The 14710-nt window shown below is 34.8% G+C and overlaps 1 protein-coding gene across 1 annotated transcript in view; it reads left to right on the top strand.

Annotated features, from left to right (window-relative positions):
* AGMO (alkylglycerol monooxygenase) overlaps window positions 1-14710 on the top strand; it is a 323204-nt gene that overhangs the window by 168775 nt on the left and 139719 nt on the right. Inside the window, exons 11-12 of the mRNA XM_027102575.1 lie at window positions 3916-3998; window positions 4719-4824. Coding sequence (XP_026958376.1) covers window positions 3916-3998; window positions 4719-4824 — 189 coding nt within the window. The remainder of the gene's footprint in view (window positions 1-3915; window positions 3999-4718; window positions 4825-14710) is intronic.

Genomic DNA, 14710 nt, shown 5'->3' with positions numbered 1-14710 from the left:
CGCTGCGGAGCACAGGCTCAGCGGCCATGGCTCACGGGCCCAGCTGCTCCGCGGCATGTGGGATCTTCCCGGACCAGGGCACGAACCCGTGTCCCCTGCATCGGCAGGCGTACTCTCAACCACTGCGCCACCAGGGAAGCCCTATTTTTCCCTCCATTTTGCTCTAGTGTAGCTGGACTATGGTCCTACCAGCACGGATTAAAGTAGTGTGATTTCTAGGCAGGGATTTTGTCTTTCTTGCTCACTCTCTTAAACTCCTATTTACCACAGCTCTAGCAAATGCTCAATACATATTCATGGAATGAATGTGCAGAAGTCAGAGAAGATCAACTGATTAGCCTATCAAAGGATGTAATATGGAAAAACTTAAGAGTTTCATAGGAAAATGGACTCTAAAGGAAGCATGTGTTCAATATTGGATTTCTTCTTCTGGTAATCTTAGTTTCCTTTAAACTCAAACAGTTTTAGGACAGTTTTGTTCTTTAAGAAATTAAACATAGAAATATTAAAGTATTTAATGTTTTAAATATTTAACACAAGCATTTAGTATATTAAATTATTAAATAATTTTAATTTTAAGGACTAGAATACTGATATTAAAATAAATATTAATGTTGTGATATTAAATTATTTATTAAGCCAATTAGAATTATATTAAAGGTATGAATAATAAACACAAATGTAAAATAATTCAATAATTCAGTCAGTCATTCAAAAACCATATTAGCTACTATGTGCTGGGCAGTGTCCTAGGTACTTGGGATATAATAGTGAATAAAAAGATAAAACCTCTCTTAGGGAGTGAGAGAAGACAGACAACACAGCTAGAGAATGAACAAACAAGCAAATGTATAAGTGTATGGGCGTGATAAGTTGTATGGAGGAAAATACAACAGAATAAGGTTATAGAGCATTGTGGAGAAGTACTATTTTATACAGGATGAACAAGGGCATGCAGTAGTTACCTGAATGGAATGAAGGAATAAACCATAAGGGTCACTGTGGGAAGTCATTTCAAGCCTAAGAGACAGATGAAACAGATTTGAATGGGAAGGATGTTTGTCATATTCAAGGAAGAGCAAAATTTCTGATGTCACATAAGAATGAAAGACAGAAATGATTCAGGAATTATATGATAATAGTGGGTATGTTGTGTAGAGGCCAGAGTAAGGACTCTGAGCTTTATTCTTACTGAGATTTCAAGCTCCTGGGGGATTTAGAACATAAGAATGATATAATATGACTTAGTTTAAAACTAATGACTTAGTGTTAAAGAGATAGCTCTGGCTACATACCAGGGGAGGGAAGCCAGGCTAGGTGGACACACAATTTAGAATCAGAGAGACCAGTTAGGAGGGTATTTTAATATAGTAGAGATAATGTTGGGGGTGAAACATGGTATTTTTTGTGTGTGCTGTTTGTAGCAAATATCTTTATTCTGGATGTATTTCAAATATAGTGCTGATGTATTAGAAGTAGACAGTGAGAGAAAGAGTCAAGGATGAGTTATGGGTTTTGGGCTTGAGCAAATGAAAAACTGTGGGTACCATCCCTAAAACGAAGAGAAATGGGGAGCGTGTGGTGTGGAGAAGGAAATCAAATACAGGGTTTTAGGCAGGCTAAGTTTCAGATGTGTAATAGCCAAGTAGAAGCTTCACTAGGCAGCCAGATAGCTGTATTAAGTTGGTTTTCACTCAGACACCATTAGCCAGGAAGCAATTTGTGGAGAGAGGAGTTCTTTATTCTTTTCTGTCCAGGTATCATAAATTCCCTAACCAAAACAAAAAATATATTTTGTCCTGTCTCTGAATTTCCTATGATATTTGAAAGAGCTAATAAACCTTTTATTTGTGCTTCCTTAACTTATTGTAATTAATTAAGATTAGCCTAAGAGCCATTTAGAAAATTAGTATAGCCTGAATATAATAACAATGATAATCATCATATCACGGATTGACTTCTTACTTTATGCCAAGCACTCTTCTAAGTACTTTATTATAGTATTTGCCAAACTCATATTTTATTTCAGATGTACTGAACACATAAGAGAGGCTTAGAAATGCTGAACAATTTGACTGGTTACATGGCTAATAGGTTCAAATAATTTCAAGCGCTGCATTCTTATAGAGCATTTAAAATCATGCTATAGGTTTGGGGCACAAATCATTTCTCCCTTCCATATTAATTTTTCCCTAAAAGATCAAAAAGAAGCAATAATGGTGTAAGAAGCATTTTTCTTTAGAGACAAAATAGTTCCCCTAAGCAAACATTAATCTACTCAAGCACACCTGGTTACCTCTACCACCAAGAAAATATTTTTCTGGTGTGTTTTTTGTTTTGTTTTGTTTTTGTTTTTGTTTTTCTGCTTTACTGTCCCAAAGCAGCCACCATGGAATTCCACATACCCAAATAGTACTCTCCTGCTCTCCATTCAAACGTTCTGGAGTTCACTGAACTCCTTATCCTATATCTGATATCCAGCACTGTCTCCATATTCCTAAACATTCTGACACTTTTTATTCAGTTTTTTGACCACTCAACAATACTCTTCTACTAAACTATTGTCCTGGAGGGTTAAAGCCCCTTGGCAATTCTGGGTGCCATTGTAGGCATTTAGAAAGTAACTAGGGAGGTGTAAAAAGTTGGCCATGAGAGACAGCGCTGATTTAGAAGATGATACGGAACTGAGATATTGGATGTGAGCAGCAATTGCAATTGGTAACAAACATTTGTTTATAACTTTGGACAGATGCTACTTAGTTGTAGGTGTGTATATTAGTTAGTAATGACTTGAAATTACCTCTAGTTATTTCAGGAAAAAGAAAAAAGAGAGAGTGTTCAATCACTATTTTAGCCAACATAAAACAACCTTCGGTGTTCTCATAAAGGTGAAACATAAATACCATCAGTGAGTAGGGAAATCGTCCATTGGCTGTGCGTCTAACTCCTTGCTTTTACTGATCCACTCTCAATCTGAAGTGGTAACCATCTGGCCCTAACATGAGCTATGTAACTTCAGTATAGATCTCTGCTTCTGCCCCCTTTAAGTTTGTTGCTCATATGTGTTCTACCATTGTCACACTTAAGGGTCAGGTAGGTCTGTTTCGAATTTCAGAGGCATCATTTATTTCTGTGTGATGTTGGAAAAGTTACTTCATCTTTTGATTCCAGCTTTGTTTTTTCACATATGAAGCATATATGATGATACCTACTCTGCAAGTTTGTTGGGAATATGAAAAGAATTAGCATGTGTGAAACACATAGCATGGAAGCTATAAAATAGTAGATGCTCAATAAATATTATTATTAAATTTTTACATGTAAACAAAATGCATAATTAATTTATAATTATAACAAAGAAATATGTGGTTTTTGCTACTAATTCAAAAAAGGACCCTTGACATGTACAGAGGAACATACAGATTTCATCAAATAAAAATGTGAGTGGATGTGCATAATTTCTTTCATGTATGTGTTTGCACTCATAACACATTCTCCTTTAAATATTTTCTTTATTAAAGACACCTTTGGGTTTGAAACCACGAAGAATTGGTGATATTAAAAATAACCATTGAAATGTGATATTTGTTCATAAAAATGTAAGTGATTTCTCCATATGTGGAGGCGTGTTTCAAAGAATTACGAAAGCCAAAACATCAAAGGAGAATTATTAGAAAGAACACTTTAAGCAAAACATCATTAGAATTGTCTAATTCATTCTCCAAGTGTCCAACAAGATAACTAAATGACATTAGGAAAACCAAAATGTTCTCTGCATATTCAACCTTCTTGAAAAATGTCAGTAACAAATGGTATAACAAAATAAAATTGAGTCTGTTATTGTCAGCTTTAAATTCTGATGCTCCTTTGGATGACTCATCTAAAGATCCATTGGTCTCTGTGTTTGTTTGACAGGTACTATCACAGGTCACTCTCCTTCTGAGGGCTTGCTTCATTATCCTGACTTTGACCTCCATTGGATTTCTTCTGGACCAAAAGTAAGAAATGAAATTCTTTCATTTTATGTAACTTTATAATGTGGTTTTAAAAATATATGTGAAATTTTGAAATTCAGCAAATGTTTGTTATTAAAAAAATAAAGTTGAAACTACAAATTCACACCTTCATTTTAAATGAGACAGAGTAGTGGTTTGTCTGGTTTTAAATCAAAGGTCCATTTTAAATCTAAGTCCTTTAAGTGAAATTTAGGTTTTTCAAGTATATTAAGAAAACTTATAAGATATAGTGATTAAGTCAGCAAAACATAGAGTATAACTCTGAGAATGTAATAAAACCTAAAAATTATTTATTTTTCCTTTGCTATTGAACAGTTCAGAATATACACCTAAGTGTATATATAGTTGTCTCTCGGTATTGGCAAGAGATTGGTTCCAGGACCTAGCCCTGCCCACCCCCATACCAAAATCTGCAGATGCTCAAGTCCCTTATGTAAAATGGCATAGTAGGGTTTCCTTGGTGGCGCAGTGGTTGAGAGTCCGCCTGCCGATGCAGGGGACGCGGGTTCGTGCCCTGGTCCGGGAAGATCCCACATGCCGCGGAACGGCTGGGCCCGTGAGCCATGGCCGCTGAGCCTGCGCGTCCGGAGTCTGTGCTCCGCAACGGGAAAGGCCACAACAGTGAGGCCCGCGTACCGCAAACAAAACAAAACAAAACAAAACAAAATAAAGCTAATGCATGTAAATGACATTTTATTTCAGACCTAAGGCAGCTGTTCTGGAAACTTTCCGTTGCTTGGTGTTCCTAATGCTGTGTAGATTGGGTCATCTGAAGTCTTTCATCCCTTCTTTGTCATTTGCTTTTGAGGTAAGATATTTGCTTTAGGTAGCTATAGCAGGATTAAACATCTGTTGCATATTTAATTCATTCATTCAACAATGTTTTTGTCTATTTATTTTGTGACTAGTATTTGTGGGAAATTTTTACCCATTCACTTACTTGCCAGTACTTATTTGTTTTGTCACCTTGAGCTAGTTAATATTGTTGAGTCTCAGTTTTTTGGTCTCTAAATTTGGATTGATACTATTAACCTTCATAAAGTGGTTGGACAAATTGCATTGCATGATGTTTATAAAGAAAGGAGGCCATGTAGTTGTTTCTCAACAAGTGGTAGAAGTGACTTTACAAAAAGTTCTTGGCAGAGTCTCTGCCATTTGAGATTTTTCGTTTTAGGCTGTTAAAGTGAAAATTGTGACTAGGATGTTTTGTTAATTACTTACGAGAGTTAATAATTCTATAGAAATAAAATCATTAATGTAATTGAGATTCTTCTACAACTGAAAAATATGTTTAATTTGACCTGTTAGGATTAAAACTTATCTTCCAAGAACACTGAACTTTTGCATTCATATTTATGATTTTGAATCTTAGATAACTGTTAAAAAACATAATTCTCATCACTATTGTTTTAATGGACATGGTTTTATTCTTTTAAATCAAGGGTTATATTGTTTAACTTTGGTGCTGAGCAACCCGCCAACATCCTCGGAATGTGCATTGTGTAACCTTATTTAAGCATGAAACATAGATGCTAATATTCTCTCCAGTGTTAATGGAAAACTGAAAGAGACACTTTCATAATTGTGTAATAATTATAAGTTGGGACAGACGCTTTGGAAGACAATTCAGTGATACTTAGCAAATTACAGATACTCATACCCTTTGACGCAGCATTCCACTCCAAGGAATTTGTGCTACACAAATGATACGCTCACACGTGTGCAAACTGATGTATATGCGAAGTTAGTCATTTGTAATGGAATGACTGAAAACAACCTAATAGCCATTAATAGGGAACTGCTTAAATTTTGTGGTTCACTCACAAAGTAGAATATGCATTTACCAATGGAAAGAGCAAAGTTTTTAATACCAGTATGGAGCATTTATAAAAAATACATATATATTTGATCTTGCTGCATCATGTGTGTATATATTAAACAGAGAGAGAGAGAGAGGGGAAAAGAGAGAAAGAGAAAGAAAGAATAAAACTTGAAACAGGAGAATCTGTGAAGTATGCTACCATACAAGGCATATAAGTATAAAAATGAAGAAGGGGAGTTATATGCATATAAATGTACAAATATTTTTACATGTATGTAAATGTATACAGAAATATAAACAAGATCCTTACACGTGGTTGCCTGTGGGAAAGTGAATTGTGTGACTAGAAGAAAAGAATAGGGGGAAGATTCTTCATTAAGTTAATATTTTTTGGTACCTTAAAATTTCTGAACCATGTAAATATATTTCCAATTTTTAAAAAATCTAAATTAAAAAAAATGAAGTATTAAATCTTAGTACCAGGATCTTGGATATCATCTAATCTAACATATATATTTAAATAGGCATTAAATAAAGTTAGTATGTCTACATGTATTTTGTTTCTTGAGGTTACAACCTAAAATCAAAATAAAGAAGCATAAATTGTACATGTTTAATGAAGTTTAGTAATATAAATGCAAAAAAAACCCCTTAAAAATAAAAAAAAACATAGCATTATCACATTTTATATGAGGGAAGGCCTTCTAACTGGAGGCATGAAGGAGAGTAATTCCATTTAATGAACCTACTCTTGGGTATATTGTGGTAGTTTATCTTAAATGCTCCAGAACAAAGAGAGAATGTAGGTTCTTTAAGTTGTCCATGTTGCAAACGTGAAAAGGAATAGTTACAAAAAACACTGGGGTTTGTGGTGGTGGGATAGTGAAGGGCAGTGTAGTGTGTCCAGCTTTTGAGGGTGATGAACTCTAGGGGTGAAATGCTATCTGTTTACTTAAATTAGTCAGTAGGTGAAAGCGAATGTTAGGACTTGAGCTTTGAAGCCATATTGTCTGAATTTGATTCCTGGATCAGGAACTTACTTTCGGTGTGTCCTTGGGCAGTTATTTGATCACTTAAATATTCTTGGCCTTAACTTCCTCATCTGTAAAGGAATAAACTAATAATGTCTATCAAATAGGGTTTTGAGAATTAAATGAGATAATCTATGTAAGAGATTTAGTACAGTGCTTAACACATAGTACATGCTTAATAAATGTTAGGTGCTATTATTATTATTTTATATGAGCTTAAGGGTCCCTTGAAATAATTTTTTGGCTTGCCACGAGATCCAAAAGTCAAGTTTGGGAACTACTGACATGGGGTTGGGAAGGAGAAACAATGTTGAACTTAATGTTATGGTAATGGATTCTTAGCCTGACACTCACTTTTTTGGACATTGGACTCTGCCTCAGGTCGTTCACCTGTAAAATAGGTTTAACGAGAGCTAATATGCATAGAGCTCATACTATGTTCTAAAAGACTTACCTGCATTATTTCGTTTAGTCTTCATATCAAACTTATGATGTGATTAGTATTCTTATTTTCATAATGGAAAACTGAGTAACAGGTTGAATCACTTGTTTGAATTCACATAGGTAATATGCAAACAAGTCAGGATACAGCAAAGGCAGTCTGACACCATAGCTCTTGATCACTAAGCAATGTTTTCTTCCATGTATTGATAGCAGTACTCACCTACCTCAAGGGGTTTAGATGAAATTGCAGATGCAGTGTAACAAAAGTACCTTGAAAAATGTGGAGAGCTAAAAGGTCTTATCCATTTAGCTGCAAAGTGCTCTGAAAAGACTAATAGTTTGAATAAGTTACCTCTGAATTATCTTTGGTTTATGATTCAAGGAGGGGAGGACCATGGCCAAATCTTTCAAGCTGCTTACCTGTTCTTTCCAGAAAGGCACACACATGGCCAATTCTTCAAGAACAGATATTGCCTGTGATTTGCCACTAAAACGTTTCCTTAAAGTGGTATAATAATGATGTCTACTCCATGTGGCTTGGTGGAAAAATTAAATGACACAAAGGAAGAACATAGGAAGCACTTGATACATTTTAATTATCATTATTCATATTACTATTATTACTGCTATTATTGTTGTTATAAAAAGTATTTGTACTACTATTATCATTATTAAAATATTATTATTATTAGCCACTGAATTTCCGAGGTTAAACCTGAATAAGTCTTCTCTGACCAGAGGTCAATAACTATGTGGTAAAGACTGGGCAAGTATTTTATTATCAACATTTTTACCTGTGAAATAGGCTTTTTTCCACTTCTTTTTAAAGTTCAAAAATTTAAAAATTAAAACCAGTTACCAAATCTTGTTTTCTAATTGTGAATTTCAAATTTGTGTTTTCCTAACATTTTTATTTCTTAGAACTTTATGTAAATCTTTGCCATTTATCAAAGTTTTACTAAAACTGTTCTTTGCACCCCACAAGTTGTACAGAAACCTAATGAATGGCCTCAGTGACTCCATTCAATATGAATTAGGACTGACTGACTAGGAGTGATTATTCTACAAGGATACAGTGTTCTCATCATTTTTCTTTGAATCTATCATTAGAATCAGAGACATTGAAGCAATTAATCCTCTTTTCTTTATAAATCAATGTTGTATGTATTGCCAACATCAGCTTGTAGCCCGACGACTCTTCTCTGTTTATCTCGAAGGCTGGTTGGAGATTGTCTGTTATATTGCTTTATCATGTAAGCCAAATTCCATAGGTGTGCATGACAACAGTCCTACGTTAAACAAGCGTACTGCTGATCACACCTGTTCAGCTAAAAACACATACACACAAGCACACACAGACTGGAAAATTGACCTTAAATTATTTTTCACTTAGATTATAAAAGAGCTCTTAGGTAGTTACAATTCTGAGTTAGAAATACAAGGTATAATTTGAATCTGATCCTGTGACTTCCATTTGGAAGTTTTATTCCCTTTAGCTTGGATCCACGAGAGCATTAAGTAAGGGTGTGGTGCTCTTGCTATTTATAAATAAAATTTACTGGTATACAAGAGCATAGTTGTCTATCTAGTGCATGAAATGATTAGTCCATGCCCTTGTACATTTCTTTTTGGATAGATCAATCAATATCTTGACTGACTCACATACTTTTTAAAAAACTTGCTGTTTTATGTATAAGAAATTTGACAGAAAACCAATCACCTCACTGTTTCATTCACTCATTTCTCACTCACATAAGCAACACATACTTTTTTTTCTGCTGGCTCAGGTACAATTTGTTTTTTCTAAGATCACCTATGAATTTGTGATTGATTTAACTTGCATCAGTAGCTTTAAACGTGTCTAACCTGAAAGACACTTAAAGAAAAGATAGCAAGGTCAAAGATGAATAAATATTTTGATAAGTATATAGGTATATAAGATAACGGGAAATACTTGTTTGCATATATTTTGATACTATATATATTTTGTTTCACATAACTTTTTATTTAATTGAGGAGATAGTTTAGGGTACTGGAAAAAGCATTGGCTTTGAAGTCACACAAATCTAAGTGCCATTTCCAGCTCTGCCAATTGGTTGTATGGCCTTGAGGGATTATCTAAAATAACCACACCTTCGTTCCCTCAACAAAAAGGAGAATAAAAAACTTATGGAAGTTGTTTTTATATTCAAAGGAGTAAAGACGATAGTCTGTAGAACCTACCATAATATCTGGCATGTAAGTAATAATTATATCCACTTATCTATGCCATATTCACACACACACTACATACACAAACTACATACACACATTTAAAACAGTGTTTTGAGAACTAGGGCATTAAAAGCAATGAAAACAAAAACCTGAGAATAACTGCTTATTAGTTGATTCCTAAAGAACATGCAATGTCTATAAATTTAGACCTCAGAAAAAACCCTAAATTCTTACAGTTTTTGCTTGAATCATTAAAATGGAAACACATCACTGTTAAATGGTGAACCAACTTATGTCTGCTGAAGATGTGCACAAGAGGGGAGTAGAATTTGAACAAGCAGAGGGGAAGGTGGAGAGCACTTGACTGAAGGGAGATTACAGTGAAAGGTCTGGAAGCAGGGGTGGCCATGGACTGTTTGAGTGATGAGATGAAACTAGTGACAACAGCCCAAGGAGTGGATCCTAATAGGAGGTAAACACATGCTCACAGAAGACAGAACCAGCCTGCCTAATGCTCTAAGTGGCAAAAGGAAACGTTTATTCAACACTTACTGAACGCCTGATCCAGCAAAAACATAGCAAAAGCCTTCCCTTTGTGAGCTCGATTTTAATCAGTGTATTAATTTTTGATTGCTGTAAAAAACTTACCATAAATTTAGTGGCTTAAAACAACACACATTTACTGTCTAACAGTTTCCATGGGTCAGGAAGTCAGACACAGTTTCATTCTATGCTCTCTGCTCGGGATCTCAAAAGGCTGCATTTCAGGTGTCCACTAGATTGTGTTCTCATCTGGAGGCTTATCTATGGAAAAATCCACTTCCAAGCTCACTCAGGTTGTTGACAGAATTCATTTCCTTGCAGCTGTATGACTTAGGGCCCCACTTTCTGTGGCTTTTGACTGGAGGCTGCCCTGAGGTCCCAGAGGCCGCCCGCAGGTCCCTGCCATGTGGGCTTCCTCTGCACGGCCGTCTACTTCATCAAACCCCAAAGAGAAACTCTTGCTTCAGGAAGGGCTCAGGGCCTCTTTGAAGGATTTTTACGTGATTCAGCCAGGCTCATCCAGGATACTCTACTTTTATCAAATGAAAAAGTAGATGTCCTCTTAGTGCCCTGACCACATTTTCTACTCCTTTCCTTCTTGCTTGTTTAGTTCCAGGCATGTGCAGTGTTCTAGAAACATGCTCAGTATACCCTGCCTCAGTACCTTTGCTCTTGATTTTACCTTTGCCTGCTCTTTCCCAGGAATCCACAGGACTTTTGCCCTCATATCAGGTCTTACCTGAAATGCCACCAGCCTTCCTTGGGTACCACTTTTGTTGTTGTTGTTATTTTCTAATTTTGCCTCATCCACCCCTGATTTAATTTTCCCCTTAGTATTTATATGTATATAAGTATTTGTCTGAATTATTGTCCGTACTCTCTCCAACTGTGGCAGACAGAACCTTGAGTGACCCCATAATCCCTGCCTCTGCTGTTTATGACCTGTCAGCCTATATAATCCCTTCCCCCATAATGTGGGTGAGACTTGTGAATGCTTCTAGCCAATAGAATATGGTAAAGACTTCAGCATTTATTTGTTGATTCAGTAAATGTTGAGTGAACACTGACAGCACCTCCTCCACAGCTATAATCACCCAAATGGGAGAGAGCAAGTTGTTGGAATTTTCACCTTACATAGAATGCTGAATTAAATATTGAATACTTCAAATAACAAGGCATGCATATTCAGATGTCCCTTGTTATCCAAAGGGTTGATCAAAATGCGTGTGTCAGGAAGTGAAGGGAGGTTTAGCAGTTCTTAGCAGCATCATGTTTCATGGAGTCTTCCTTTCTTCTTTTTAGTAAAATTCAACCTTCTTTGCTGTTTAAGTTATCTGTTCCTACAAAACAAATCAACCCCAAATTTAATGTCTTAAAATAATGAAGATTTATTATTTCTCACAATTCTGTGGTGTTTCTACCGCTGTTTTAATGTAGTCTCACGCATCAGGCTGTATTCAGCTTAAGGGTCAGCTGGGCTGAATGTACACAAGGGTCACATGAGGGGATGTCCATTTTGGCTGTTGATGGGAACACCTTTATTTTCACTCCACAAGACCTCTTTCCAGTGGACCAGACCAGGTTTTTAACCTGGCAATTTCAGGATCATGACAACTGAATTTGCCACACTTCTTGAAGCCTAGGCTCTGGAACTCAAAAAGTGTCATTTCTTCCATATTCCATTGGTCAAAGAACATCACCAGGCCAGCCATTGTTCAAGGAGTAGAAAGATAGACTCCATCTCTTGATTAGAAGAGCAGGCAATTATAAAAGGGTATGATGAATTTATGGCCATTATCTAATCTACCACATTTGGGTTTTATAATTATTTACGTTCATCTCACAATGATGATTAGTATATCACAGGATGTAGACATATTTGCCTGAAGCCATCTTAGTTGGTTCATTTCAACTGTACATCTGTCCTCATTATGAATGTGGAGAATAGACTGCACCCAACTTTTTTTCATGAAATATATGCTAGTCTGCCATAAACATACTTATGGATTTATGTGGAAAAATAACACGCGCAGGCACGCACACACGCGCGCGCACACACACACACACACACACACACTGACTTATGATATTCAATATAGAGCAGTTTTGACTAATCTATTTCAATATTATTCAAACCTCAAATATTTTTATCAACCGTACAAAGTTTGCATTTATGAAAAGTACCTATATGTTTTAAATAATACTTTCTTCATATCAACTCATAATTTTTCCATTATAGTATTTATTATACATTAAATTATATAAAATAGTTTTTAAAAGACAGAATGAAAACCACCCACCTTAAAAATAAATATTACAATACCAGTGAAGTATTGTTAACACTGTGATGTGCTACCTGGGTGATCCTACTCTATATCACACTCCCACAGATACTACCATTGTTTTGTACTTTGTGTTTATCATTGTCATGCTTTTTCTAAACAAATTCTAATTTTTTCATATATTCTTAAATTTATCACTAAGCAATATTTGATTTATTTAAAAACTTTGAGTAAAACAAAATATCATATATGTATAGTTTCCTGCAATTTCCTTTAATTTACTGAACGTTTTGTTTCTAAAATATAGCCTTTTTATTGCATGTATTTGTACTTTATGTACATTGTATGACTGTATCCAATATCTATTCTCTAATCTTTGTTTCTAGCTTTTACTTTCACAATGCTGCAATGAAAATTCGTGCACAGGTCTTGTAGTGCACATGGCATATATGTAGTTTCTCTGGGGTTATACAAGTAGATGTGGAATTGTTGGATTGTAGGATGTGGCCCGTTTATATTCCTAAGAGAACGCTAATTTGTTTTCCAAAGTTATTGTAAAATTTACCACTAAAAGAGTATAAATTCCCTCCCCAAAGTCAGAATTGTCAGGTTTCTTAACTTTTGTTCATCTGGGGGATTAAATGATATCTCATTGTATTCCTAATTACCATCTTCTTGTTTATTACTGAAGATGATCATTATTTCATCTTCATTGGTTATTTATGTTTCTTTTCCAGTGATATGCACTTGCATATCATTTACCCATTTTTTCTATTTGGTTGTTATTTAGTTCTTTTGCTTTTTAGAAATTCTGTGTACGATACCATTCCTTCGTCATTTATATTTGTTAAAAGTATCTTTCCTCAGCTTGTAGTTTGTCTCATTGCCCCTGGATTGAACTCAGATAGGTTTTATTTCCACAGAGTAATGCCATATAATAGTATACTGCCTCCACACATAAACATGATACTACCATTCGTTATTATGAATTCTGATAAACATATACTTTTTCTTATATACAGAGTGCTAAATATATCCAGCTACAGTTTTTCCTGTAACTACCAGTATAAACCTATATGAATCTTGGACAGGGTTATGAATCTAGTCTATAATTATGCAAAAATAAAAAGCTAACATATAATATGAAGTTTAATTCCACAAGCCTGACTTCTTTAGCAAGGTTTATGGGCTGTTTGAATTTTAAATACATAGATCAGAATTTCCCCTATCCTTTTTTAGGAGAAAGTACTCAAAGTTACTTCAGAATCTTTACATTATATCAAAACTGCTAAAATACTGAAATGCTCCTATGTCCATAATGCTACGTTACAGAGAATATATGAGTCTTCTATTAAACAACCCAAATATTAGCCATTATTTCCTGTTCATTAGCTATTTATCCAATAGGTGACTATAAGCCACTTCACCAGCCAGATCACGGTTCCAGAATGTAATCCCTTTTGTACTCTTTAAATTAAGAAATTTGAAAATAACCTGCATGTGACATATTAGAGTATATGTTTTATAGGACATAAGAGATATTTATTTTTAGGAAAATATGCAACATTCATGGAATAGTATAAAATACACAAGCATTGAGGTTATTAGCAAATTTCCTTTAGATTTTTTTGTGTGTTCATATAAGAAAGTTTTTCACTCTTCTGCCTTCACCTCTAATTCAATTTAAGTATCATTGCCACTTTCTTTTAAAATGTTTTTATTCTTTCACTCTCCCTTATATTCCTTGCATTTTTATTATCTAAAGATATAAAATTTTCAATGTATAGCACATACAAACAGCAAATACTCTGTTCCAGGTCCTGTGCAGAGAGCTTTATGTGTGTAAACTCATTGACAGTGCACATGTATTTCTCATGTCCATTCATATACTGTTCTATAAGAGTGGATAGAACATAAGTAATGCATTGAATGTGGAGCAGGATTAGTAGCAAGTGAAAATAAACGATTGGGGTGATTTATATAAGGCTCCTTTTTAAAAACTCCTCTCCACTGCCTGTGTTTTTTCTAGAAATAATTACTTTTTCTTTCTATGAGCAACAAAATACTTGGTAACCAAAATAAAACAATATTAGAATATAGTACTGCTTTTTTTGTTTTACGATAGCACAGAGAGACTACATTTGACACAGTGGATTGTAGATGATCACGTTAAAATTCCTGAAATTTACTGGCCCTAGTATGAGATTTTTAAAATAAATTTTGAATCTACATACAAGAAAATATTAATCCCTGATCATTTTCTGTGTATTATATTTTCCTATTAAGATGGTTAAAAATTAAGAGATATAAATATATCTTATATTTTTACCCAGCTGTCCCTTCTCCTGTAGGCTTTTA

Source organism: Aethalodelphis obliquidens, unplaced genomic scaffold (genome assembly GCF_003676395.1).
Source record: "Aethalodelphis obliquidens isolate GAN/ISIS:26980383/991018 unplaced genomic scaffold, ASM367639v1 scaffold5, whole genome shotgun sequence".
NCBI lineage: Eukaryota > Metazoa > Chordata > Mammalia > Artiodactyla > Delphinidae > Aethalodelphis > Aethalodelphis obliquidens.
This window is presented reverse-complemented; position numbering and strand designations above follow the sequence as displayed.